The sequence below is a fragment of the Tribolium castaneum genome, chromosome 4, assembly GCF_031307605.1.
Source record: "Tribolium castaneum strain GA2 chromosome 4, icTriCast1.1, whole genome shotgun sequence".
Classification (NCBI taxonomy): domain Eukaryota; kingdom Metazoa; phylum Arthropoda; class Insecta; order Coleoptera; family Tenebrionidae; genus Tribolium; species Tribolium castaneum.
This window is the reverse complement of record NC_087397.1, coordinates 1593155-1620042: the sequence shown is the minus strand read 5'-3', so window position 1 is coordinate 1620042 and position 26888 is coordinate 1593155. Positions and strand designations below refer to the sequence as shown.

Sequence of the window (26888 nt, the reverse complement as noted above, 5' to 3'; positions counted from 1 at the left end):
TTGTCCCTTTTAAACGGTGGTTATTATTTTAAATTACTAAATCGGGAAAAATGAACACGACTTTTTTTAACTCCGTCTAGACGTGATGTGCAAAGTTTTAATAATTTTCCGTAACATTTTTTCTACATTGATTGATTATCTGCTAATGATTGTTATTAGAAGAATTCGGGATGTGGCTAAATAAGGATGTGGTAAGCACCGGAGAAGAAAACCTAAGAACCGACGGACGTGCACAAAGACAATCTCTTTGAATGATTCACGAAACGCTAATAAAGTTAAAGAATGAATCGTCGATTATTTACAGTGATGTCATAAATTCGGTTAGGGTTGATTGTTTAGTGAGACAGGATGACCTAACTCAAGCAATTTAAAGGCAAAATTCATGCAACTAAATGTATAAACGTCGGCGCGTTTTAAATTACTAGCCACTAAGGCACAATATGTGCGCCACCACTTTCACACCAAATTACCACTAATTAATAAAAATTTCGCCGCTGTAAAAGCCTCCGGAGCGCTCCGGGTGCTATCACTGGATCTCAATCATTGCTGGTAGTAAATCAAACTGTGGAATACATTACGGGCCCGAACAATAGTCTCTCGGATTTCGGAATGTTGGAGAACTCGTCGTACAAGAAAAATCCGTGTCAGATTGGTGATAGCATGGAAATCGAAGGTGCATTAAAAATAAAGCAGAGATTTGCTGGAGTCATTGTTCACTTGAAACATTGCACAAATTGGCTAGTTGACTTGCGTTCTAAAAATAGAACGAAACTTATTTTTCTGGCGGGAATCACACCAAAACACTAATAAACATTTTGGGCTGTCGTAAGATGGTAACGATCACGTTTTTGTTGCATTGAATTCACGCTTGGACAAGAGACTGCAGAAATTTCAATGCTGGGCCAGAAGCGGAAAGCTTAAAATTTTTATTAGATTAGATTAGAACCTGATAAGATAGTGGTCATGTTTGGCAAATTGTTGTTTCCTCAAGTGATCAAATGCAGTTTGAATAAACTAACGGTCGTGGTCTAATTCTTGGGTGATGGTCAAATTAGCTCCCGCATTAAGAGGTAGGTAAAAATTGAACCACATATATGTTAATATTTTAGATTTAAAGTGGTATAAATTTTCAAATATATATTTTCTTGTTATTATTAAAAAAAAAGTTATTTTAAGTCCAGTGCTCTCCTGTAAATTTCGTAAAATGAGACAAATTACAAATACAATTTTTCGACATAGTATCCACTCCTGTTATCATAATATTTTAATCAGTGACCATCCCCGGGAACCAGTCGACTCGTCCCATGAGCACAATTTTGCGACCGATTAGCCGAGCCATACAAAGGTGTGGAACAAATAGTGTGATCATAAAAACAACAAAAATTGTCACTTTCCGGGTCAATACTTTCTTCGCTATTGTCGCGAATTGTTTTTATTTTTAAACATGATGTAGTGATTTGGGTAATGTGTGTCAGAGTACTTTTACTTGTTGTACTAACGTTTCTTGAAAGAATAATGCCTACGATACTTCTTGAAGGAACAGGCAGGTGCTTCGCCTCCGGTGCAGCGTAATTGTCCTACCCACTTTATCTCGATCCGTGTCCTACACCTCTAACTTTACCACAATTGCCACATGGCATTTTTCTAATGGCAAAATTTGATTTACATACTTAATAACTAACGTACAATTATGTGGTGTTAATAACTTGCGTTTTTATTAATGTCAGTGTCGAGGCCAACAATTATCAAATAACGTGACGGGTTCATTAATTCATTCATTATTTAAACAGGAACGGACAAGTTAGATTGCCAAATCTAAGATAGTGTAAAATTGTTATCACCGATTTATTAGCAACGTTATTAGCGCTCTTACTATAACCATTACAACTTCCAAATTCCTACGACTTGATGAATGAATCGGTTTAGTTTACGTCCAGTGAAATTTTCCAAGTTTTATGGGAACTCTAGGTGATAAGCGCTCTGATTCACGGTTTTGCTATTGACACAATATAACTAATCAAAAATAGTAGGAGTGTTTACATTTTAACCAAATACAGAAAAGTAAATTCTTGTCATTTCCGTAATTGTTGATCTATTTTTAGTTTCGAATAATCGGTCATTAGATTTTGCCATACGATAAGGAAACGAAAACATTTGCTTTTTTATAAACACTGATATGGTTTTCCTTAAAGGAACAATAAACCCGACCATTTCTGATTTAAAAAATTGTAGACATAGCAAGATAACAAGTTTTGTGTGGTTCGCTAGACGCCTTTAGACGCCTCTTGATCGGCATCCTTTTAAATTAATCGCGCTATTAATGTTTACGGAAACTCTATAACGCTGCGGCCACTCGTGCGATTTCTCACCGGTTCATTTTACATAATATTTCTCTTCCAGTCGTAAATTTTTTCGTCCATCCGGACACCTATTTGAGCCGTTACCTGAATACACAATGCACTTAAATTGCAGCTAATAAATCTCCATAAATACTGATTTCTCGGCAATAAACTCCCGGCCGTTTGTCTTGAAATTGTCAAAAATCGGTCGAGAGTCGCAGCCGATTTCTCCCTGTGTGATGACTAATTGACGTTGATTGATTATTAGGGGGTGTAAAGTGATGCCTCCACCATTTATCTACCTGAACATCCCCACTTCGATTAACAAGACTTTAAGTACTCTTAGTTTGTCACCTCGTCAGTACTCAAAGAAAAGTGGCGAGGTGGTGGTGTGATGGCCGGAAAATGTCGAAACTGAATTTTTGTAAGTTTTTACTCGCCAGTGTATGTAACCTCATTAGTATGGAATTTAATGGCATCATTACAATATCCGTAGATTTTAATTACGTTGGTGACAGTGAGATTTCTTGAATTATCTGCACGCAAACCCTTTTTATTTTGTTTCGATCGAATCTGGGTTTTTCATTTTTCAAACGCTTGATTTTCTTCCGGAATTTTCTGTCTTATACCCACTTAATCACTACTCTAATTCGTCGCAATCCTGAGGTTTCCATACGATTTTCCTCTTAATTTGTTATTATGCTTTTGCGGTTAATGCATAATGGTATGGATATGACGCACTCATGTTTCTTGGCAATTATAACACTGGAACAATAATAATTGTTGTGTAATTTATATCAATGAATTATCGAATAATCCCTTTTTATTAGGATCTTTACATTTTTATAATCTTGAGGATCTTGTTCCGGGAAAAAACTGAGGTTTTTGCTCATTACGATAGTTATGTGAACAATTATTAAAACAAACATTGTTTCAGGAAATGTAGGTGTGTTAAAAAATCACTTTTTGGTTTTTCCAATGACGCAAAATCGTTACAGTTGCAGAATGCACTCTTGCAAGAACGAAAAATTTGATTTTGTTTTCAGCTTAATTTTTTATTCCTAGACTTGGCGTTTTTTTAAAATAAATTGCTCGCTCCAATCTCCGTCTACGGTACTTTTCCGCGTACCTTTCTTTTTGCTGAAAATTCTCAAGTATTTTGTTTATCGTAGTGTTATTTACATGCAATTAACTTACTCCACGATGTGACGTACTATAATAAAATCACAATTAATTGCGGTAATTGTTGATTTGCAATGTTAATTCGCGGTGGAGTTTCCATAATTTTTGCAATTTCTATGAGGGGATTTTATTTTGTTTTATCAGTGGAATTTTAATAATCTCAGCATAATAGCAACATTTTTGCCCAACGTTGCACAAGTTAGTTATCATTTGGTAAATTAATTTACAATAGATTGTGTGCCGGCCCTTGAGTTGGTCATGTTGGATATGGTCGTATGATATATTTTCTAGTCTGTGCACTATGCAAATTAGCCATCAGGTGTGAGAAATGTTCTCTACATTTATGAATGGGTAGCAAGGAAGTGGGCGAGGATCTACACATGTCTTATTGCAAGTGAAATTATTATACTTGCACTTTATGCAGGTGCCGCTTAACAAAAGAGGTTTCCACAATGGCAAAACATTACACTTTTATTAATTACAAATGCGATAATTGCACGTCTGCGCTCGATTCCACCACGTGAACACCGCAACAAGGAACTGATAAATACGTAATGCAGTGTGAACTGGAGGAATCCCCTTAGTCCTTGATAATTTGCCGATTGGACTGATAAGTGATAACGCAATGCTATCACTATGACATCAGCACACGATTTTTTGTTACAGTTTACACTTGATCGGAAAATTTATAACTTATTGAATGGGGAGTTAATTGCAAATTACGTTTGTCATAAATAATTCATGCTCAATTCAGTCATAAATAAATTTAAAACCATAACTCATGTCCAACGTGTGTTTATGCCGATTTTTTAATCTAAAACAACGCGTATTGTATATAACTATACCCAAATTTAAATTAAATTAGTGTAAATGCGACTGTGCCAGGTGTTTCGCCGACATTTGCATAATTATTTGCTCCTTCAACAAACCAAATAATTATTCGCTTAACATAACGTTATAATATTAACAAGAATTAGACCGCATTTTCTGGGAATTAATCACAAGGTTCAATAATTCACCTTGACATATAAATCACCTTTGACGTAGTTTCAGTATGAGTGAACACCGATAGTCTTAAACTGAACCCCCAACTACATAAATTTGATCGCCGAATAAGAAAAAATCGGCTTCTTCCTGCTGTTCTATTCAAAGATCGAATTCCTTAGTAATCCTTATTTACGATTCGCCATTTATTGCTTGTGTTTGGTCGCGAGAAGAATCGAACCTCCTCATTGGGTTCGGTGGTAGACGACGTATGCAATGAGAACCAAAAAGAAAATGACATTGAATAATGGAGTGAAATGGGACGGAGGGCGTCGACGTGGGTGCGCATTCCAGATATGTTCGACGATTAGCCCGTTGACAGCAGAATGTACGAGAACGGGGCTGACCACCAGCACCCCTGAACCAGATAGCAGGACCGGGTTTAGAACCCAAATTGGGTGCTACCTTGCCATAATTTCACGTTGATAAACAGTGCATTATGACTAGACAACGATTTTAGACAACGTCTCAAACAGGCAATTTTTCGTGTTAAAAATGGACACATTTGACACTCTTTTTATTTTTTCTATATTTTTGAATTGATTTTTTGTACAAAATTTAAATCTTATTTTAAGTTTTTTGCCTTCTCATTTTTTTAAGTTTTTCACTCAGAATCTAATTTTTCAATTTATTAGTGTTTCTCTGTTCCAGTTCTATAGTTTGTTTGTCTCAGTTTTTCAGTCGCTTAGGTTTTCAGAATTTTAGTCTCAATTTTTTTGTTTTTTGAGTTTTTATAGTTTCTCTGCGTTAAAGTTTTTTAGTCAGTTTTGCAACTTTTAATTTTTGAAAATTTACGTACTCTAATTTTATATGAAATTATTTTTTAATTTTAATCAATTTTTGTATCATCCCTGATTTTGGAGTAAAAAAAATAATTTACGTAGAATTGTCAAAATTGCAGTGTTTCAATTGTTAATTTTGATTTTAAAAATTTGTATATTTTAATTATTATAATTGTAATTATTAATTTTTCCAATGCGACGGTGTGGATTTTAATTAGTTGTGTAAAAGTCCAGGACTCTTATTTCCAGGATTCTTAGTTTTTTGTAAAAAATTAAAAAAAGTGCGTTTTTGACAAAACAATTTAATTATTTCAAAGATTAAGCAGAATCTCCCATTCTGTGACAAAGACCGGCCCTAAACCGGTTCTCATTTGTCTCAGGAATGAGAAATTGACCAATAAAAATATTAAAATCGCCTCCTACTTGTTTATTTGGTGCACAAAAAACTGCAAAACGATTGAAGCGTTTGTCATTGGATATCGGGGAGGGGATTGCACTTCCAACTGTAGAACAGACCAATCATAAAGCGATTAAAACGGAGCAAAAAACAGTTGTTTTATTATTTTGTAAATGCCGGCCAAACCCTTTGGAATTCCGCTGTTTTCTATAACAATTTCAAGTTTTCTATTACACTGGGGTTCAAAAATCGTGAATAAATAGCAATTAGTTCGTGTTCAAACGCAAGTTTTTCAGCAAAAACTCAATTGTTTCGCAAGATTCCCTCACAAAACTACCAAATTAAGTCAAAAATATTTATAAATTTTAGTACTTAAATTCTGTTTTTGTACAAACTTTTTTGAGGTTTTTAACATTCTAAATATGCGGTCTCTAATAATGACTCAAGAATTCAATACCATCATAACAAGTTATTGTTTTGTTTTTGAACACGTTCATTTGATGTGAAATGTTTTCCGACTGTTTCAGAGAGAAAGATGTGGTGAAATTTTTTCAATTTTTAGATCCTTTTGAGGACAGTTCTACTAAACAAAAAAGTCCTTGCAAAATTGTTCGAAATTTATTTTAAGATTTTAAATTTATAAATATCACTGTTTCGTTATCTGAAGACGACTAGATTATTATCAGATTTAATATCGTGAGAAGTCAATAAGCTAGATAATTTGCTCAGTCTTTCAAGCTCCTATTCTTAGCACTTTTCGATTGTGGATTTTTTTAATCTCTGGTAGTTTAAATATTTTCGCAGTTAGTAAAATATTGATCAGGAGAAAGCGTATGTCACGCTAGCCCCCGCTGGATCTGTGCAGGGCCGGTCCTGCCGGATCCACACTAATGAGCAGGCCGCCCTGTCGCTGGCTGCGTGTAAGAACCCGCCATTACCTGCTTCATTAAGACAGACTAATATGACATGATTGTCTCTTTCATACATATGTAACGCCCAATTACATACTCCCGACGATTATCTCCGTTTACCTTATCACGCAACAATTTCGAATCGGTTAGTGCTGGCCCGCCAGCCAATTACCTTGGCTTTTTTACGGTTTCTTCGAGGGGAAGATGCCAGACGTCGAGACGGTGCGCTTACAGGTGAACATCTCATAATCCGGCCGCGGCAACATATTTGTAAATTAGTTCAAGCGAAGATTAGTTTCCGGGTAATGCACAATAGACAAAACTTCGATGAATTTCATCTCGAAGTATTACCGCAAGATGGGTTTCAACGAAGCGTCGTTTTTAGGCATTGACTGATTTGCAAACGCCCACGCGCTTAATTAACAGGTACTGTAGTTATGCCTAATTAAAAGAGTGCAACACAAGTAAAAACGCGGATTTTGTTTGTCGTTCTGGGGCGTCATTATTTTGTCAAAAATTTTAACACATATAATTTGCCCGTCTGTTGTTGCATCCAATTTGATCAAAATTTAAATATCATGTTTAATTCACGAGCCAAACAATTTGTCTTCTTTGTTTACAAATACCAGGTTGGACCTTTGTTTAATAAAATAGTAAAGTGTGGATATTGCGGATATTCCTAATCAATGAATAATTAATTAGAACGTCGTCACGTGTGAGTCAGACAGATCTCTGCGCAACCCAAAACTAGTTCACTTTCATCTTCTCATTGATTGAAAAAAGTTCATCCGCCCAACGATTGATTATACGATTGACAGATTGAGAAGGAACTAAAACACGTGAAAGCCCGCGGCGACAGCGACGGCAGAGGTCCGAAAAAACCGATTTGCATACAACAAAATGTAAAGAAAAATAATCAATCGGTGACGTTTGCGCTCCAAAGCAACAAACTTCGAAACCGCAGCACGAAATCTGGACGAACGTCGTCAGAATCCACGTTATCTATCGACGTCATCGGATCTATGATGTGGGATATCTTTAGCCAATCATGGCTAGGTAAACAGTAATGCAAAGGTAGCACAATTAATGACCATTCAGTTTTGAAAGTCTGGTGAATTTGTGTACAGGTAACAATTTTTTGAAAAAGGTGGGCAATTAAATTAGTGAAAAAAATAATATTCCGGTATTTACGAATAAATTCTGCAAATGAAAATTGTGCCAAGGGCCTTTAATCACATATTGTGTCGGAATTTTCCGGTCGCCTCCTGCGGGAAATGCGTATTTCCGTGTCTGAAGTGTGTCACGGTGGGTTCCGAAGGAGAGCGCTTAGAGTTTTCCAAAAAAATGTTTATTTTGATTTTTGTGTTTGTTGCGCGAATCGTGGAATCGATGGAGCGGGATATAAATGTGGTAGAATATCGTGACTGATTCATAAGTGATTACACATTGGAAGCGAGCAAACCTATCGCGAGATTAGCTTTTGACTGAAAACCATGTGCTTGTGTTGATACTACACCTAGTTGCAACAAAGTTTCCTCGTTCAGTATTACATAGATGGCTCTAGCTCTAGTTCTTTTCTCAGGTAATTATTTGCATAGTGAAGTGTGTTCTCGAGTGCAATTTCGGGCGCGCATCCATCACGAAATTAATTTGTTAGTTGGTCTGCGACCGCAGTGTAACACAAAATAAGCATGTTTAGAAGAATGTGTCGGTCGGTCCTCTTGCCCCATGCGACCGATCTCGCAGTCTGTCCGCAGCCGCGATACCTTGCGCTTCTCGTAAATTGCATGTCCGTCCTGATGATCCTTTCCCGCGATGATAAATTCAGCCGCCCCCGGACCCGGATTTCACCGTGAGTCAGGCCCGGGCGCCGCCACCTGTTGCACACTAATCCGGGACTTTCTTTGCAGATTCGTTTAAATTTGCGATTGTCGTAACTGTGGCAACTCTCCTTCGCTCCTGCTCGAGTGCGCCGACCATGGACTACCCCTGGTGGTACCACCCCTGCACCAGCAGCATCGACCGCGCCCCCGAGCGCCACGAGAGGAGCACCAAGCATCACCTAGAGTTCATCAAACGCCAGTACGAAACCTTCCTCCATCAGCTCAATATCGGCATCAAAAACATCTACAAGCTCTACAAGAAGGAGCAAAAGAACACCAAAGTGCCCCGGTTTAAGTGGTTCAATAAGAAAAAAATGCTCAAGCCGTTCGATAACACAAAAAATGATGTAAGTAACTCGCGAAACTTTCAAAAGTGGGGTTTTCACCTTTTGGCTATTAGGTGCAGAAAAGGACTGAACTTCACAAAGCGCTTCAGTACGTCGCTGGGAACTTGGAGGTTCTGCGGCGGTTGAATGTCACAACCGCCACCGATTTCAAAGAGGACCGAAGACAGCAAATCTACTCGAATATCACCAATCATTTGAAACTGTTGTTGTGTGAAGTCTACGACAGTTTTGAACGAAACCAAGTTCCTGCCGGGATTCCTCTCCACAAAATGAAAATTGGATTCCGGAAAGAAACCGACTTGACAAGAGCGCAAATGTACGATCTTATTTACTTCAGGAGATTGAAGACTTTTTTAAAAGCCTTGAAAAAGAAAATGTTCAAAAGAAACAAAAGGAAAAAAAACAGTGAAGTGAAAAATAAAAAAAGGACGTGACTAGTGCTTAATTTTGACGACCGACGTTTCTCATTCGGGAATTTATAAGTCTGTGATTTCGCCTATTTATTATTAACTTATTTTTTAATTATAATAATTTATTTCAATCAATCTGCCTCTTATTTAATCAAAAACCCACTCAACTTGACTAGTTTTCCCGTTAATAAAAATTAAATTAAAAAAAATACATAAAACCAGACTTTTAATTTAGTTCGGCCTATTTAATCCTAATTAAGGACCATAAACAGAAAAAGGACAAAATAATAAAACCGATAATTAGTTTCACAGTCGATTTTATTGGACACAAAATTCTATTTGACGCAAGTTAACTTCCGCACGATCTTTTTCCGGAACATCTCATTACATAAAATCAACAAATGTAAGCGCTGATATCCGGGTCGCGTTCCGGACGTTTGTTGCTATTGTTTTGCGTTTTTTCCTAAATTTATCAACGGTTTTTCAGTGCAGGGAATTACCTTTTCTGGCATGAACGGTTTAGAAATGACATGCTAGAAAAATGTGCATGATAAGATAGACGTCTTAACAATGATATCATTAGGATAAATAAACACAGTCACTACATTCTTAAAATTTCATTAAGAAAGACATCAACTTTTCGATATGTATTAGAAAGTTTATGATCACGGAATCTTTTTAATTACATAAACTTTAATTATATTTTACCACAGACAAAAACCTTGTACTATCTAAAGCTATAAAATTATCACAATTATCGTTTGAATAATGCCACTAATTGACGGAAAATAAAAAATCCTAATAAACACGCTACCGATCTTGTATCTCATTAACTGATTGATCTTTTCTGAAGCAACTGCTTGGATTTCACGCTTTTAGACCAGCGAGCGCCCTCTCTGTACTACGCTCTAGATATAAGACAGATTTCTCTGTAATCGTAAATAAAATTTTACAATAAAATGTGTCTCCACTTTTTTTTACCCATTATTGCCCTTTTCAAAAAAATTTTTTAATAACAATGACTGAAATGTGCTGAAAAGCATTTGCTGTCTAGACTCTTGGTTTCGCCTCTGGCAAACAGAGGACTCTCAAGAACTTATTAGTGCTTTTAAATTATTCACGAGAAGGAACTAGCAGGAGTTTATATCGTGTTTATTTTACACATATTGTCAATGACTAATATTAATTGTTACCTGAACGAAAAATCATAATAAAGATTGTTATCTCTTCTATGAATTATTATTTTGTTATTTTGGTGATAAACAATGTTTCACCATATTTCGTGCATAAATAGACTTTCTTCTCACAATTAAATTTATTTTCAGATTCAATTAATTTTGAGTACATATTTTCAGATACGTGGCTTAAATTACTCATACTTTAACTAATTTTTTTCTTTTATTATATTTTACAAATGTGCAATAAATTTGTCTAGATATTTTAATTGTTTGGTTAAAATTTACATAATTTATATTTTGATATTGCATGCAATAAAATAAAAGACAAGCGTTTATTAATTAAAAAACTAAGCTGACCTTTAGGACAACTGAATGCCACCGAATTTATTGTGGTCTTCGGCGATATTTTAGACAAGAGGAAAGTGAGGTCATCAATTTAGTTCTAACGACAGGTGTAATGCCTTTCGACACAATAGGAATGAAAACCTGGCATGTCGCATCTCCACCTTTGACCTGGGTCAAGTCAAGACTTTCACTGCCGGAAAACTGCATGTTAAAGCACCAATAACCCAAATAAAAAAGTATTATACTGCTAATTCTCACGCAAAGGTTTACAATACATGTGTAACAATTCATTACAGTGCTCCAAAAATGTTACATAAAATCTCCAGCACGCTGAAACAGCCGCAAAATTTTCATGACTGAAAAGAAACCGAAGTGAGGTGAATGGAAATTTGGTGTTTGAAGTTATGTAATTGTTTTTCGGTAAATAGGCCCCTTATATAAGTAACAATAAATAAACACAAGTAAATAATTTCCAGCGTAACTTATGTAAAAATATTATCTTATTGGTTCGCTTATCGTCTAATAATCTATCGAGAGTCGGATAATTGATCACCACGTACTTCTCGACAATTTTGCATCATTTTTGTATCACTTGCGTGTTTCTCTGGCAATGTCTCTATTAAATATTTGAGCAATTTTAGCTCAAGGTTCAACATTTTTGGTTTTGGTTCACATTTAAGGCGAGCTTTACGTCTGTGTAACCATTATTCAATCGTTTAATTATCTTCTCCATCGAGCATTAACGGTTACATCTTGACTTTCTTGTTATAAATCATTGACTTGAAGCGACAAAGTGTCCACGAAATTACCAAATTCGACACAAATTTTATTTTGGTCATGTAATTTTATTACATACAAAAACGAATTAATTCTTGAATTAAAACTCAGTTTAACACCAAATCGTCAGTAATGCTATCCTTTAATTGTTATTGCGCTAAAGAGTCGGGTCTTGCATAAAACCCCTCAATTATCATTACACCTTATAATTTAAAATAAATGTGGGCATTTATAGGCGGCAATTATCAATTTTACGATAGAAAAGGGGCAATTAGTTCTCATATTATTTTAATTATTGAAATTGAGAACATCTGGATTTCTGTGAGAAATTGTTAATAAATGCAAAGAAAGTTCTTTGCTGGGTATTATTAACTAAAAAAATTTTTTTTACTATTTCTTTAATAAGTACGGTTGTCACATTTATTAAGGACAATTTGAGAAAATTTAAATAATTTTTGGGTGCGATAGCTTAAAAAACAATCCACCTATCCAGCAGATGTGCAAAGACAGTCCTTGAAGTCTTCTTTCTTGAAGGTAATTTTTTCGTCAAAAATGAATATTAAACAAACAATATCAAAAATAATGAAGGTGGATGAACTCAAGTATAACAATAGTCAGGTGGGGAATTAGCCGAGTGTAAGAGACTGTATAAAGCAGATAGAAAGTTCTTGTCGGGTGTTTGTCAGCAGGATTTGAGTGGAGTAAGTGTTGGTTGGTGTCCGGTGAACGTAGGAAGTGCGCGAGAATATGAAATACCACGTTGTGACAATTTTAATTCTTGTCATTTCGGACGGGCGCGGATATCCTCAAGGGGAGGCTCAGAGTAAGTCGAAATTTTGCAAAATTTCCGGCCCAGTTTCGAAACAAAAGCAGTTAATCTCAAATTATCTGTCATTGATTGACACAGGACAAGCACGAACTTGTTACAGTTTCCTTATCTATGTTCAAGGACAGTGGCAAATGTTCCGTGAAATTTGTTTCCTTGTGGGCTGATTCCGAGTGAGACTTCAGATTTTTTGCCATTATATAAAGTTTACGGGAGATTGAGCGCGTTGTTAAAATTTGCACAAGGTTATTTCAACAATTAGGAAAAAATATCCAATTGTCGTCATTATTTTTGAACAATTTGGCGATTGCCGCAATGTTGCCCAAATGAAAAATTAATCGCCGGGCTGAACCAAAAAAATGAATATTACATTTGTGGTCATAAATGACGGAGCATCTATTGCCAAATTGAGACTGCGGTTTGCTGCTGTAATGGGCAAGATTAAAACCTAAAAGTTCATTAGTGAATCATGAATACTTAAAATTATGAAATAGTGTCAGACTGCTTGGTTGACTAGTGTTGACAAGTGCGATTTTTAATAAACTGGGTAATAAACTCTTATCCATAAATCATTTGTAACAATAAATAAATGTCGCATTATCTCCGCAGTCATCTCTAATTTGACGACATTTCGCACTCGTCCAAGACGATATAATGTGAGAAGTCGTGACGAGAATGTGAGTTACATCGCAACCAGCGTGCAGAAGACGCTATTGCCCAAACCTTTCACTCACATTCTGCCTACTCGTAAAATCATAAGATGCACATCTTTACGCAACTAAATGTGCACATTAATTTGCTGCTCGCTGCATACTTGGAATAGACAACTAGACAGAATCTTCCTACATGTGATGAGTTTCCTGGATCTAAGATGGAAAGTTAGCCTTATGTGCACTTTTCTACTACTTTCGCAATTTTAATGCAACACGTGCCAGAATCATGGAATCTCAAAAATCGGCTCACTTTCGTAATTAGCACACAATAAATCTCAACTTGGGGCATCAGCAAGGAAGGAGTTATGTAATTAAAAACAAGCGGGACAATACCAATTTTTCCACTCCATAAACAAAGATTCGGCGAGATGATTTATTGTCGAAGAGTTTAGAAAGTGACTGACTATTAGCAAAATGTACTCGACAAATTGCTGGAAATTATAACGTACTTACGATAATTTATGAAGTTTTTTGCTCAGGCGCTTAAGTGGTCGCGACTTTTTTCAAATTTTTTGAAAGTGAAACAGACTTTACTTCCGGTCAATTCAAATATTAGACCTGAAACTAAATTTCAACAATGTAGGTTAGCAAAGTTTGCTGTAAATTACTGAACATAAATCTAATAATAGCCATTAATGAGCAACAAAAGGTAGATTGCTTTGTTCCATATTTACACAGTTTGCACCTTCCTTTCTTAGCGCTGGTTATTTCATTTCCTTATGATCGGTCGATAAGTTTCATTGCCTTGGCCTTTAGGTGACAAGTTCTGCTTTTGATAAAATTACAAACTATTTTTTTTAAATAACTCATTAATTTTTTCTAGTCCTCGTATGTGGTATTTTTGTGATTCTGACATACTTACCTAATTTATCTAAGCACGTATTATTATAATACACAATATAAAACCGCAATTTTTTCCAATTGAATCAAGATTGAATTATATTTATCCTGATTTCGGCAGTTGATTGGCGCAGCCTGAAACCGGAAGCGGTCTCAGTCAATTAACACGAAAATTTGGTATGCAGTGCAGCTTAAAAAGTGAAACTATCTGTCACTCTATGAATAGCAATAAAGGACCAATCCTAGATTCCTCCCAAATACCTTTCTTACTGATTGTCGTTATGTTAATTTTGTAAAACCGGAAGAACTTCAAACCCAATCAAAATTTAGTTATTTAATTCGGTTAAATCATTAATTATCTCATAGTGCGCGACTAATTGCTTCGACACATCATTTAATTAAAAAGCTCTAATTAATTGTTGCATGAAAACAAAGAGAAACTCACGTGCAACACCATGTTTTACATATCGGACACGTTTTGTTAACTAATAGCTATTCAAGGCGAGCCGTTATTAAGATGACTAACGTAACAACTTTCCGTTTTTCAAAATATTTACAGGATTCAAGTTCAATATTACAAGGAAGGGTATTTTGCTCTCGGCGTGTGAAAATACAAATGAATTTAAATGTTTGTTGTAACAAACTGGTTTTGAGCACAAGTTGTAATAAATATTGATCAGGAATGATGAATGAAAGAAAGTGGAAAGCGAACATCGAAAAATAACGATTATATAACCCCACAAAATTGAGACAACATTTGTTATTAAAAACCAATACGTGTGTGTACAAATATACAATAATGTAACAAATGTGATGTAAATTTGCATTACAAAATATTTTTTTCTATATTATAATTATCCAAAGAGCATCAGTGCGATAACAATCTTATCAAATCATCGAACAAAGGAAGGAAACGCTCGTGGTCATTTGGAGCTTGAGCTCCTTTATTTAATTAAAGTTTTCGTAAGGGAGGAAATATAAATTTTTCGCAATTTGTTACGAAATAATTTAAACATGTGTGTGGTGCTGTTGAGTGTGGGTGTCACAATGTTGAGAATTTTTAATGAAGGTGCAAACAATAGATCGATTAATTGATGATATTAAATAAATCAATTTCCTACGACAGAATATCTATAAAGTAATTCGCTTTCACCTAAACTGGCAAATTGAAGACTCCACCACGAATATCAAAAGTTGCATTAGTTTTTAATTTTTTCCCAGAGTTGTCCAAACACGATTATATTTACATTAATTGCAAAACAATGTCAAAATTTTCTCAAGAACTTTCCTTTTTGTCAGATGTGAAGTTTTCCGAAATATTTAGCTTTGGAAGACGATTTTGACTATTGAACTAAATAAGTTAATCTGCATGATGAATATGCAGACCTATTTACCAATCTTTGCAGTTTTAGTGATTGGTAATATCAATTAAGAAACAGTCTATTAATTGGTTTGGCAGTTAGGACGAAACTACCACGTAAATCATCGTAAAAACAGGAGCTATTGACCGGAATTCTATCTTAAATTGATTAAAGAACCGCTTCTACAGTTCTTCCTGTTTGATTCGATTGAACAAATATCTACACCTCTTAATTATCGCTAATTAAACAACAAAACCGGTCGCTCAACACATGCCGTGGTAAAAATTTTGTAACTTTCTTCAAGTTTCTAGATTCTTTGACAAAATCTACGCAAAATTGCTAGGCATATTATACTCACATGTGGAGAGAGTTACAATGACCTTCACGGAAGAAAGTAAAAGTTATCGCGTTATTGATCCTGCAGAGAATGTGTTTGCAGTGAAAGATTGAATTTTTCTTCAAATTGTTTTCTTTTGAGGAGATTAAGTTAATTTCCATCTTCCGTTAGTTAGGATTTACCGAGTGATGATGTGGCAACAAAAAGGTAAAAAGGAAGTGGTAACGAACTCAGCAGTCATAAAATCAGAAGTACCTTAATGCATAATTGTCTGTTATGGTCATTAGCTTTTATTGCTTGAAGTCAATCAACATTTGCAATTCTCCAATGCCGATGATAGCATCGCTGGCCATCAATCAAAAAACTTACTTCTGTCACCACTTCAGCCTTGTTCCAGCGTATAAAACGGCATTGAAAACAAGATCCTTCCGCTTACTAGAACAATATGAACAACTCTGTCGTTGTGTAAGCGACATATACAGCGACCGAACTATATTTTAAATTCAGAAATAATAATAAAAGTAAAAGTTGTTGTTTGCCAACGTCTTTGTCCAGTGATGCATGAAGAATTGAACAATTTCAGTGACATCACGTCTGCAAGAAATATAGAAATCCTCCATTACCCATTTTTCAGTTTAGATAATTTTTACGTAACAGTCAAGTACACACAGAAGAAATGCCAATATGAAAAGTGATTTTTACAAGAAAAATATTGCACAAGCTAGATTGGATTTCTTATTGTTGAATATTTTAAATAAGTCTAGTGGAAAGCGGCAATTAATCTTGTAAATAACATGACAAGTCAAGATTTGAGATAACAATAATTTCGGTTGCAAATTTGGACAAGTGCTTCAACTGAAGCGTGTCGTTATTAGGGTTAAAGAACAATTCCAACTGTGTGCTGAAGGTGATAATGTGTTTCCTTCTTCTCATAATTGTTCGTTTCCAACCTTGACGCAATAAATAGTTGAAGGTTTGGAAATTAGGTCGCATGCTGTAAAATTGAGATTTTTTCACGTCAGGGAGGCTAGGAGATTCGGTAAATTACAAACACTTGGATGTAATCGGAATTTAATTATAAATTGTAATGAGAGTGAGCACAATTTGCACTTTATGCACCAATTGTTAGGCGTGTTGTTGTTACGCAACGCAGACTTCTTTTCGTTGCATATGCAGAGGAAGAAGCACTTTAAAAATAAAGCACTGCACGCCCAAATTAATTTAGTGATTTAGCTAATAACAAGCTTGGAAAATCATTAATATTTAATACAAATTTTCTTTTTTGCTTAACTTAGCGATGCCAAAAGAAAGCTTATTAATTCATTTAACACTGAGTTAAATAGAGAGTCATTAGACAAACACAAGTGTGTTTGCAGTAGCTGCTGAGTCGGTACTTGCACAATTTTCCTTATTGCCTTACTTGCACTGAGAAAATTGCTAAATTTATTTTTTCTCACTATAAAAGGCCCTGCTAAATTCATCTGTAGAAGAGAGGAGAAAGTGACATTGCGGAATTAAAATAAATAACCATGAGAATAAACACGATCACATAAGATGCGTCTTTAAACTTTCCAATGGTCCGCAACTGCATGCACAAGAATTTGTACTTTACGCCCACTTAAATGCTACATTTTATGGAAATTTTCATCGATCTAGATGCCACTCAATAGGAAATTGTCAAATGTGTTTAATTTCTTCCGTTTTGTGGAAAAAAACAGTCGCGATGTAATTTCACAAATTATCAAATATCACGTAAAAATTCGATAAAATCAATAAACAGGAAGTAATTTAAAGAGAGTGTTTTGTAATAACTAATTGTACATTGCACCTAATCTATACAAAATAACTATGTCTGCTGGAGCCGAACTTTTACAATAAACTCAGACGAAAAAAGCTTCCGCTATCTGCTAGTCACATTAAAAAGGAAATGAAGCAAATAACATTACAGGCGCTAGAAGTTGTTATTTTAGTAGAATGCGGAAAATATGACAATCTGCAAGCCGGATAATAGAAAAAACCGCATTGCTCTACGACTTTTAGTTTTTGAGTTATGAATTTTTTTGTTGGATAAAATTTTCCACTATGATAAATGGCTACCCTAAATTTAGGCAAAAAATTTTAAATTTTCAATTCTTGTGAAAAATTGATATAATACAGAAAATGAGCCGCTGAATTCAATGGAACAAACCTTATTGCTCTACGACTTTTAGTTTTCGAGTTATGAATTTTTTTGTTGGATAAAATTTTCCACTATGACAAATGGCTACCCTAAATTTAGGCAAAAAAATTTAAATTTTTAATTCTTGTGAAAAATTGATATAATATGTAAAATGAGCCGTAGAATTCAATCGAACAAACCGCAATGCTCTACGACTTTTAGTTTTTTTTTGATGAATTTTTTTAGTGAATAACTTTGATCGCCTCTGTAGCCGAAATCGTTGCCCGGAGCGGCTCCGGGTTTAGACGAAAAAATAGCTAAAATTGAGCGCTATCAGATGGTTTTTTGCTCGTTGCTCTAAGTTTTACAGTTTTCGAGAAAAACGCAAAAAAAGGTTTCCATTTTCACGTTTTTTCAATTTTTAATCGCTAATTACGCCGAAACTATTAGAGTTATCGAGAAACGAAAAAATGGAGGATAACCGGAATAAAAAGCTCTACAAAATGGCATAGGACTCAAGGCGATATCTCGCAAAAAATTTTTCAATTTTTAAACGCCGATTACGGCCAAACTAAGAGAGCTAGGAGAAAACGCTTTTTTAGATCGGAAAGAGCACATCAAAATCTATAAGATAGAATCGGTTTTATTTGATTTTGAGACACTTTAAAAATTGACCGATTTTAAGGGGGGGGTGTTAACTTTTTTTTAATTTTTTTTATTTTCTCATTTACGGCTAAACTATTCTAAAAAGTGAAACTGTTTTGATCCACACCTATGCAAAATGATCCGGGGAATCGATTGGCATCGAGAAAATTGCCAAATTCCCAATAGTTTTTTAGTTATGAATTTTTTAAAATTTTACCAATTTTTGCATTTAGCAGCAGTTTGCTCGAAAACTATTAGTCGGAAAACAATAATCTTTTTTGAAAAAAATAGAAAATTTAAAGAGCTTTCCAACGATAATACACTTCATGAGGTTATCTCTAACAGTTCCGTAGCTATTTCTTGAGAAATGTTCCGGGTACCCAAAACCGACAAAAACTGCGATGAAAATTGAAAAAATCAAACATCAAAAAATCGAACATTTGGACTTTTTGTGGACTTTTAACAACTTTAGTGGGTTGTTAAGACATGTAGAAGTCCATAAAAATTTCCAGGAGTTAGTTTAAAAAAAAATTTTTTTTCACCTCTTTGAAGGTAAGAAGTGTGTTAGGAAATTTGAGCAAAAAAAAATAAAATTTTAAATTTCGTGAAAAGTTGGTATAATACAGAAAATGAGCCGCTGAATTCAATGGAGCAAACCGCATTGCTCTACGACTTTTAGTTTTCGAGTTATGAATTTTTTTAATGAATAAAGTTTTTCACAATGACAAATGGCCACCCTAAATTTAGGCAAAAAATTTTAAATTTTTAATTGTTGTGAAAAATTGATATAATATGTAAAATGAGCCGTAGAATTCAATCGAACAAACCGCAATGCTCTACGACTTTTAGTTTTTGAGTTATGAATTTTTTTAATGAATAAAATTTTTCACAATTACAAATGGCCACCCTAAATTTAGGCAAAAAATTTTAAATTTTTAATTGTTGTGAAAAATTGATATAATATGTAAAATGAGCCGTAGAATTCAATCGAACAAACCGCAATGCTCTACGACTTTTAGTTTTTTTTTGATGAATTTTTTTAGTGAAAAACTTTGATCGTCTCTGTAGCCGGAACCGTTGCCCGGAGCGGCTCCGGGTTTAGACGAAAAAATAGCTAAAATTGAGCGCTATCAGATGGTTTTTTGCTCGTTGCTCTAAGTTTTACAGTTTTCGAGAAAAACGCAAAAAAAGGTTTCCATTTTCACTTTTTTTCAATTTTTAATCGCTAATTACGCCGAAACTATTAGAGTTATCGAGAAACGGAAAAATGGAGGATAACCGGAATAAAAAGCTCTACAAAATGGCATAGGACTCAAGGCGATATCTCGCAAAAAAATTCCAATTTTTAAACGCCGATTACGGCCAAACTAAAAGAGCTAGAAGAAAACGGTTTGTTCCATCGTAAAGAGCACATCAAAATCTATAAGATAGAATAGGTTTTATTTGATTTTGAGACACTTTAAAAATTGACCGATTTTAAGGGGGGGGGTATTAACTTTTTTTAAATATTTTTTATTTTCTCATTTACGGATAAACTATTCTAAAAAGTGGAACTGTTTTGATCCGAACCTATGCAAAATGATCCGGGGAATCGATTGGCATCGAGAAAATTGCTAAATTCCCAATAGTTTTTTAGTTATGAATTTTTTAAAATTTTACCAATTTTTGCATTTAGCAGCAGTTTGCTCGAAAACTATTAGTCGGAAAACAATAATCTTTTTTTAAAAAAATAGAAAATTTAAAGAGCTTTCCAACGATAATACACTTTATGAGGTTATCTCTAACAGTTCCGGAGCTATTTCTTGAGAAATGTTCCGGGTACCCAAAACCGACAAAAACTGCGTCGAAAATTGAAAAAATCAAACATCAAAAAATCGAACATTTGGACTTTTTGTGGACTTTTAACAACTTTAGTGGGTTTTTAAGACATGTAGAAGTCCATAAAAATTTCCAGGAGTTAGTTTAAAAAAAATTTTTTTTCACCTCTTTGAAGGTAAGAAGTGTGTTACTTAGGAAATTTGAGCAAAAAAAATTAAAATTTTAAATTTCGTGAAAAGTTGGTATAATACAGAAAATGAGCCGCTGAATTCAATGGAACAAACCGCATTGCTCTACGACTTTTAGTTTTCGAGTTATGAATTTTTTTGTTGGATAAAATTTTCCACCATGACAAATGGCTACCCTAAATTTAGGCAAAAAAATTTAAATTTTTAATTCTTGTGAAAAATTGATATAATATGTAAAATGAGCCGTAGAATTCAATCGAACAAACCGCAATGCTCTACGACTTTTAGTTTTTTTTTGATGAATTTTTTTAGTGAATAACTTTGATCGCTTCTGTAGCCGGAACCGTTGCCCGGAGCGGCTCCGGGTTTAGACGAAAAAATAGCTAAAATTGAGCGCTATCAGATGGTTTTTTGCTCGTTGCTCTAAGTTTTACAGTTTTCGAGAAAAACGCAAAAAAAGGTTTCCATTTTCACGTTTTTTCAATTTTTAATCGCTAATTACGCCGAAACTATTAGAGTTATCGAGAAACGGAAAAATGGAGGATAACCGGAATAAAAAGCTCTACAAAATGGCATAGGACTCAAGGCGATATCTCGCAAAAAATTTTTCAATTTTTAAATGCCGATTACGGCCAAACTAAAAGAGCTAGAAGAAAACGGTTTGTTCCATCGTAAAGAGCACATCAAAATCTATAAGATAGAATAGGTTTTATTTGATTTTGAGACACTTTAAAAATTGACCGATTTTAAGGGGGGGGTGTTAACTTTTTTTAAATATTTTTTATTTTCTCATTTACGGCTAAACTATTCTAAAAAGTGGAACTTTTTTGATCCAAACCTATGCAAAATGATCCGGGGAATCGATTGGCATCGAGAAAATTGCCAAATTCCCAATAGTTTTTTAGTTATGAATTTTTTAAAATTTTACCAATTTTTGCATTTAGCAGCAGTTTGCTCGAAAACTATTAGTCGGAAAACAATAATCTTTTTTTAAAAAAATAGAAAATTTAAAGAGCTTTCCAACGATAATACACTTCATGAGGTTATCTCTAACAGTTCCGGAGCTATTTCTTGAGAAATGTTCCGGGTACCCAAAACCGACAAAAACTGCGACGAAAATTGAAAAAATCAAACATCAAAAAATCGAACATTTGGACTTTTTGTGGACTTTTAACAACTTTAGTGGGTTTTTAAGACATGTAGAAGTCCATAAAAATTTCCAGGAGTTAGTTTAAAAAAAATTTTTTTTCACCTCTTTGAAGGTAAGAAGTGTGTTACTTAGGAAATTTGAGCAAAAAAAATTAAAATTTTAAATTTCGTGAAAAGTTGGTATAATACAGAAAATGAGCCGCTGAATTCAATGGAACAAACCGCATTGCTCTACGACTTTTAGTTTTCGAGTTATGAATTTTTTTGTTGGATAAAATTTTCCACTATGACAAATGGCTACCCTAAATTTAGGCAAAAAAATTTAAATTTTTAATTCTTGTGAAAAATTGATATAATATGTAAAATGAGCCGTAGAATTCAACCGAACAAACCGCAATGCTCTACGACTTTTAGTTTTTGAGTTTTGAATTTTTTTAATGAATAAAATTTTTCACAATGACAAATGGCCACCCTAAATTTAGACAAAAAATTTTAAATTATTAATTGTTGTGAAAAATTGATATAATATGTAAAATGAGCCGTTGAATTCAATCGAACAAACCGCAATGCTCTACGACTTTTAGTTTTTTTTTGATGAATTTTTTTAGTGAAAAACTTTGATCGTCTCTGTAGCCGGAACCGTTGCCCGGAGCGGCTCCGGGTTTAGACGAAAAAATAGCTAAAATTGAGCGCTATCAGATGGTTTTTTGCTCGTTGCTCTAAGTTTTACAGTTTTCGAGAAAAACGCAAAAAAAGGTTTCCATTTTCACTTTTTTTCAATTTTTAATCGCTAATTACGCCGAAACTATTAGAGTTATCGAGAAACGGAAAAATGGAGGATAACCGGAATAAAAAGCTCTACAAAATGGCATAGGACTCAAGGCGATATCTCGCAAAAAAAATTTCAATTTTTAAACGCCGATTACGGCCAAACTAAAAGAGCTAGAAGAAAACGGTTTGTTCCATCGTAAAGAGCACATCAAAATCTATAAGATAGAATAGGTTTTATTTGATTTTGAGACACTTTAAAAATTGACCGATTTTAAGGGGGGGGTGTTAACTTTTTTTAAATATTTTTTATTTTCTCATTTACGGCTAAACTATTCGCAAAAGTGGAACTATTTTAATCCTTACCTATGCAAAATGATCCGGGGAATCGATTGGCATCGAGAAAATTGCCCAATTCCCAATAGTTTTTTAGTTATGAATTTTTTAAAATTTTACCAATTTTTGCATTTAGCAGCAGTTTGCTCGAAAACTATTAGTCGGAAAACAATAATCTTTTTTGAAAAAAATAGAAAATTTAAAGAGCTTTCCAACGATAATACACTTCATGAGGTTATCTCTAACAGTTCCGGAGCTATTTCTTGAGAAATGTTCCGGGTACCCAAAACCGACAAAAACTGCGACGAAAATTGAAAAAATCAAACATCAAAAAATCGAACATTTGGACTTTTTGTGGACTTTTAACAACTTTAGTGGGTTGTTAAGACATGTAGAAGTCCATAAAAATTTCCAGGAGTTAGTTTAAAAAAAATTTTTTTTTCACCTCTTTGAAGGTAAGAAGAAATTTGAGCAAAAAAAATTAAAATTTTAAATTTCGTGAAAAGTTGGTATAATACAGAAAATGAGCCGCTGAATTCAATGGAACAAACCGCATTGCTCTACGACTTTTAATTTTCGAGTTATGAATTTTTTGAAAAATAACTTGGCGCATCCACCATTTTTCAAATTAATATAAAATAAATTACGGCGAAACTATTTGAAAAAGTAGAACTATTGTGACTCTTACCCTTGCAAAAAGATTCGGGCAATCGATTGGCATCGAGAAAATTGCCAAATTCCCAATAATTTTTTAGTTATCAATTTTTTAAAATTCTACCAATTTTTGCATTTAGCAGCAGTTTGCTTGAAAACTATTAGTCGGAGAACAACAATCTTTTTTGAAAAAAATAGATAATTTAAAGAGCTTTCCAACGATAATACACTTCATGGGGTTATCTCTAACAGTTCCGGAGTTATTGCTCGAGAAATGTTCCGGGTACCCAAAACTGACAAAAACTGCGTCGAAAATTGAAAAAATCAAACTTCAAAAATCGAACATTTGGACTTTTTGTGGACTTTTAACAACTTTAGTGGGTTGTTAAGACATGTAGAAGTCCATAAAAATTTCCAGGAGTTAGTTTAAAAAAATTTTTTTTTCACCTCTTTGAAGGTAAGAAGTGTGTTTGTTACTCAAGAAATTTGAGCAAAAAAAATTAAAGTTTTAAATTTCGTGAAAAGTTGGTATAATACAGAAAATGAGCCGCTGAATTCAATGGAACAAACCGCATTGCTCTACGACTTTTAGTTTTCGAGTTATGAATTTTTTTTGTTGGATAAAATTTTCCACTATGACAAATGGCTACCCTAAATTTAGGCAAAAAATTTTAAATTTTTAATTCTTGTGAAAAATTGATATAATATGTAAAATGAGCCGTAGAATTCAACCGAACAAACCGCAATGCTCTACGACTTTTAGTTTTTTTTTTATGAATTTTTTTAGTGAAAAACTTTGATCGCCTCTGTAGCCGGAACCGTTGCCCGGAGCGGCTCCGGGTTTCAACGAAAAAATAGCTAAAATTGAGCGCTATCAGATGGTTTTTTGTTCGTTGCTCTAACTTTTACAGTTTTCGAGAAAAACGGTTTCCATTTTCACTTTTTTTCAATTTTTAATCGCTAATTACGCCGAAACTATTAGAGTTATCGAGAAACGGAAAAATAGAGGATAACCGGAATAAAAAGCTCTACAAAATGGCATAGGACTCAAGGCGATATCTCGCAAAAAATTTTTAAATTTTTAAACGCCGATTACGGCCAAACTAAAAGAGCTAGAAGAAAACGGTTTGTTCCATCGCAAAGAGCACATCAAAACCTATAAGATAGAATAGGTTTTATTTGATTTTGAGACACTTTAAAAATTGACCGATTTTAAGAGGGGGGTGTTAACTTTTTTTAAATATTTTTTATTTTCTCATTTACGGCTAAACTATTCTAAAAAGTGGAACTGTTTTGATCCACACCTATGCAAAATGATCCGGGGAATCGATTGGCATCGAGAAAATTGCCAAATTCCCAATAGTTTTTTAGTTATGAATTTTTTTAAATTTTACCAATTTTTGCATTTAGCAGCAGTTTGTTCGAAAACTATTAGTCGGAGAACAATAATCTTTTTTGAAAAAAATAGATAATTTAAAGAGCTTTCCAACGATAATACACTTCATGGGGTTATCTCTAACAGTTCCGAAGCTATTGCTCGAGAAATGTTTCGGGTACCCAAAACCGACAAAAACTGCGACGAAAATTGAAAAAATCAAACATCAAAAAATCGAACATATAAACTTTTTGTGGACTTTTAACAACTTTAGTGGGTTGTTAAGACATGTAGAAGTCCATAAAAATTTCCCAGGAGTTAGTTTAAAAAGAATTTTTTTCTCACCTCTTTGAAGGTAAGAGGTGTGTTACTCAGGAAATTTGAGCAAAAAAAATTAAAATTTTAAATTTCGTGAAAAGTTAGTATAATACAGAAAATGAGCCGCTGAATTTAATGGAACAAACCGCATTGCTCTACGACTTTTAGTTTTCGAGTTATGAATTTTTTGAAAAATAACTTGGCGCATCTACCATTTTTCAAATTAATATAAAATAAATTACGGCGATACTATTCAAAAAAGCAGAACTATTGTGACTCTTATCCTTGCAAAAAGATTCGGGCAGTCGATTAGCATCGAAGAAATTTCCAAATTCCCAATAATTTTTTAGTTATCAATTTTTTAAAATTTTACAAATTTTTGCATTTTCTACAATTTTCTCGAAAACTATTAGTCGAAGAACAGAGATCTTTTTTTTTGTTGAATAAAATTTTCCACTATGACAAATGGCTATCTTAATTTTAAGCAAAAATTTATTTCAATCTCGTCTTTCCGTTAACTTAGACAAAAACAGTTTTTTTAAACATCTATATAAGCACATGTAGTTAAAGAATTATTTAGTTTCAGATGTGTCGGTGCAAAACCCGAGCTGGCACCAGGCCGAAGACGACAGTGACATGTACCTGGAACCCCAAGAATCCCGTGTAGAGGACACCGGCGAGCGTGAAGCCAGCCAACAGACCTTCTACCCATCATTCTCGCCGTTCCAGAATCCACCTCTGGGCCACTCTCGGCCCTTTTTCTTCCAGCAGGAAGGAGCCTACAGCCAGCGACCCCATGCCGGCTTCCAACACCAGCAGCTTTCCTACGACTCGCCCAGATTCAGCGGATATAAGGACACAGGCTATCGGACAGCGGCCAACGCTGAAGCGCGAGGTCTCCTAGGATCAGGAAACTTCGGCGTAATCCGCGGCGGCACTTTTTATGACAAAGACTCCGACTCTGGTCATTACGAAAGAGATTACAGTCCGTTCTTTAAGAACGGTCACGGGAGACCCTCGTACCATGGAGCGCCCAACCCCAGGCCCCAGCAGCACCAGCAGTTCGAGAACTTCAGAGATTTTGCCGACATTAACACACCCAATTCGGCGTACTCGCAGTACGTTGTCGTTTATGTGAATAAAAACGCCACCAAGCATCATAAGGATGTCACGAAGCCGAAGAACATTATCGAGAGTTTGGCCCTTTTAGACTCTGAAGTTACAACAACAGAAATACCGATGAAAAAATTGTCCAAGTCGAAGGCCAAACTTGCGAAATTGTTGCCTGAGAAGAAGCACAAGCTCAAGAAAAGTCCCAAGGAGTCGAAAGCTTCGCGAGAGTTGCATGAACCGCTGCTCGCGCTCAGTTAAAGTGTAACTAGCTTTATTAAACTGTTTAAATGAGTTTTGTGTTAATTAAGTGATTTTAATGGACGTTAGTACCTGACCAAAGTGCTGTCTGTACTGAGTACGTGTCGAAGTTTTATTTAAGCTCAACAGTATTATTAATTGTTTCTCTTATTTCCTCGATAATTTAATCTTAATTGTCTTTAGCTAACAGAAATTTGAGTTTAGGGTAAGATAGAGTAGACGTTCAATGACTGATGATTTGTTGTGACTACGGCAGTCACTTGCAGTTACCATAAAAAATGTTTCTTGTACATTTGAAATTGCAGTTTAAATAAACAATTTTTATATAAATATGTGGTTTTAATCAAAAGCAGTAATCTGTATGTGCTCAATTTTATTACATAACACTGAATAGTAGTAGAGAGTTACGGTCAGTTGAGTTACCGAAGGTTCAGCT

The 26888-nt window shown here is 34.5% G+C and overlaps 2 protein-coding genes across 5 annotated transcripts; both read left to right on the top strand.

Annotated features, from left to right (window-relative positions):
- The first annotated feature begins 1010 nt into the window (after nt 1-1010).
- On the top strand, nt 1011-9430 carry LOC103312159 (uncharacterized). 4 transcript variants are annotated; one of them, XM_064356359.1, is made up of 3 exons: nt 1011-1070; nt 8566-8885; nt 8939-9430. In XM_064356359.1, the coding sequence occupies exons 1-3, from the start codon at nt 1043-1045 to the stop codon at nt 9317-9319; spliced, it is 729 nt and encodes a 242-aa protein (XP_064212429.1). In that variant the 5' UTR covers nt 1011-1042; the 3' UTR covers nt 9320-9430. The 4 variants fall into 4 exon arrangements, with proteins under 4 accessions (XP_064212429.1, XP_008190290.1, XP_008190289.1 ...); XM_008192068.2 differs by lacking the exon at nt 1011-1070 and adding an exon at nt 2721-2763; XM_008192067.3 differs by lacking the exon at nt 1011-1070 and adding an exon at nt 7882-8237.
- Nucleotides 9431-12259: 2829 nt separating this feature from the next.
- LOC103312160 (uncharacterized protein) lies at nt 12260-26782 on the top strand. Its single transcript, XM_008192069.3, has 2 exons — nt 12260-12418; nt 25662-26782. Exons 1-2 carry the CDS (start codon nt 12343-12345, stop codon nt 26450-26452), a joined length of 867 nt encoding a protein of 288 aa, XP_008190291.2. The 5' UTR covers nt 12260-12342; the 3' UTR covers nt 26453-26782.
- The last annotated feature ends 106 nt before the right edge of the window (nt 26783-26888 follow it).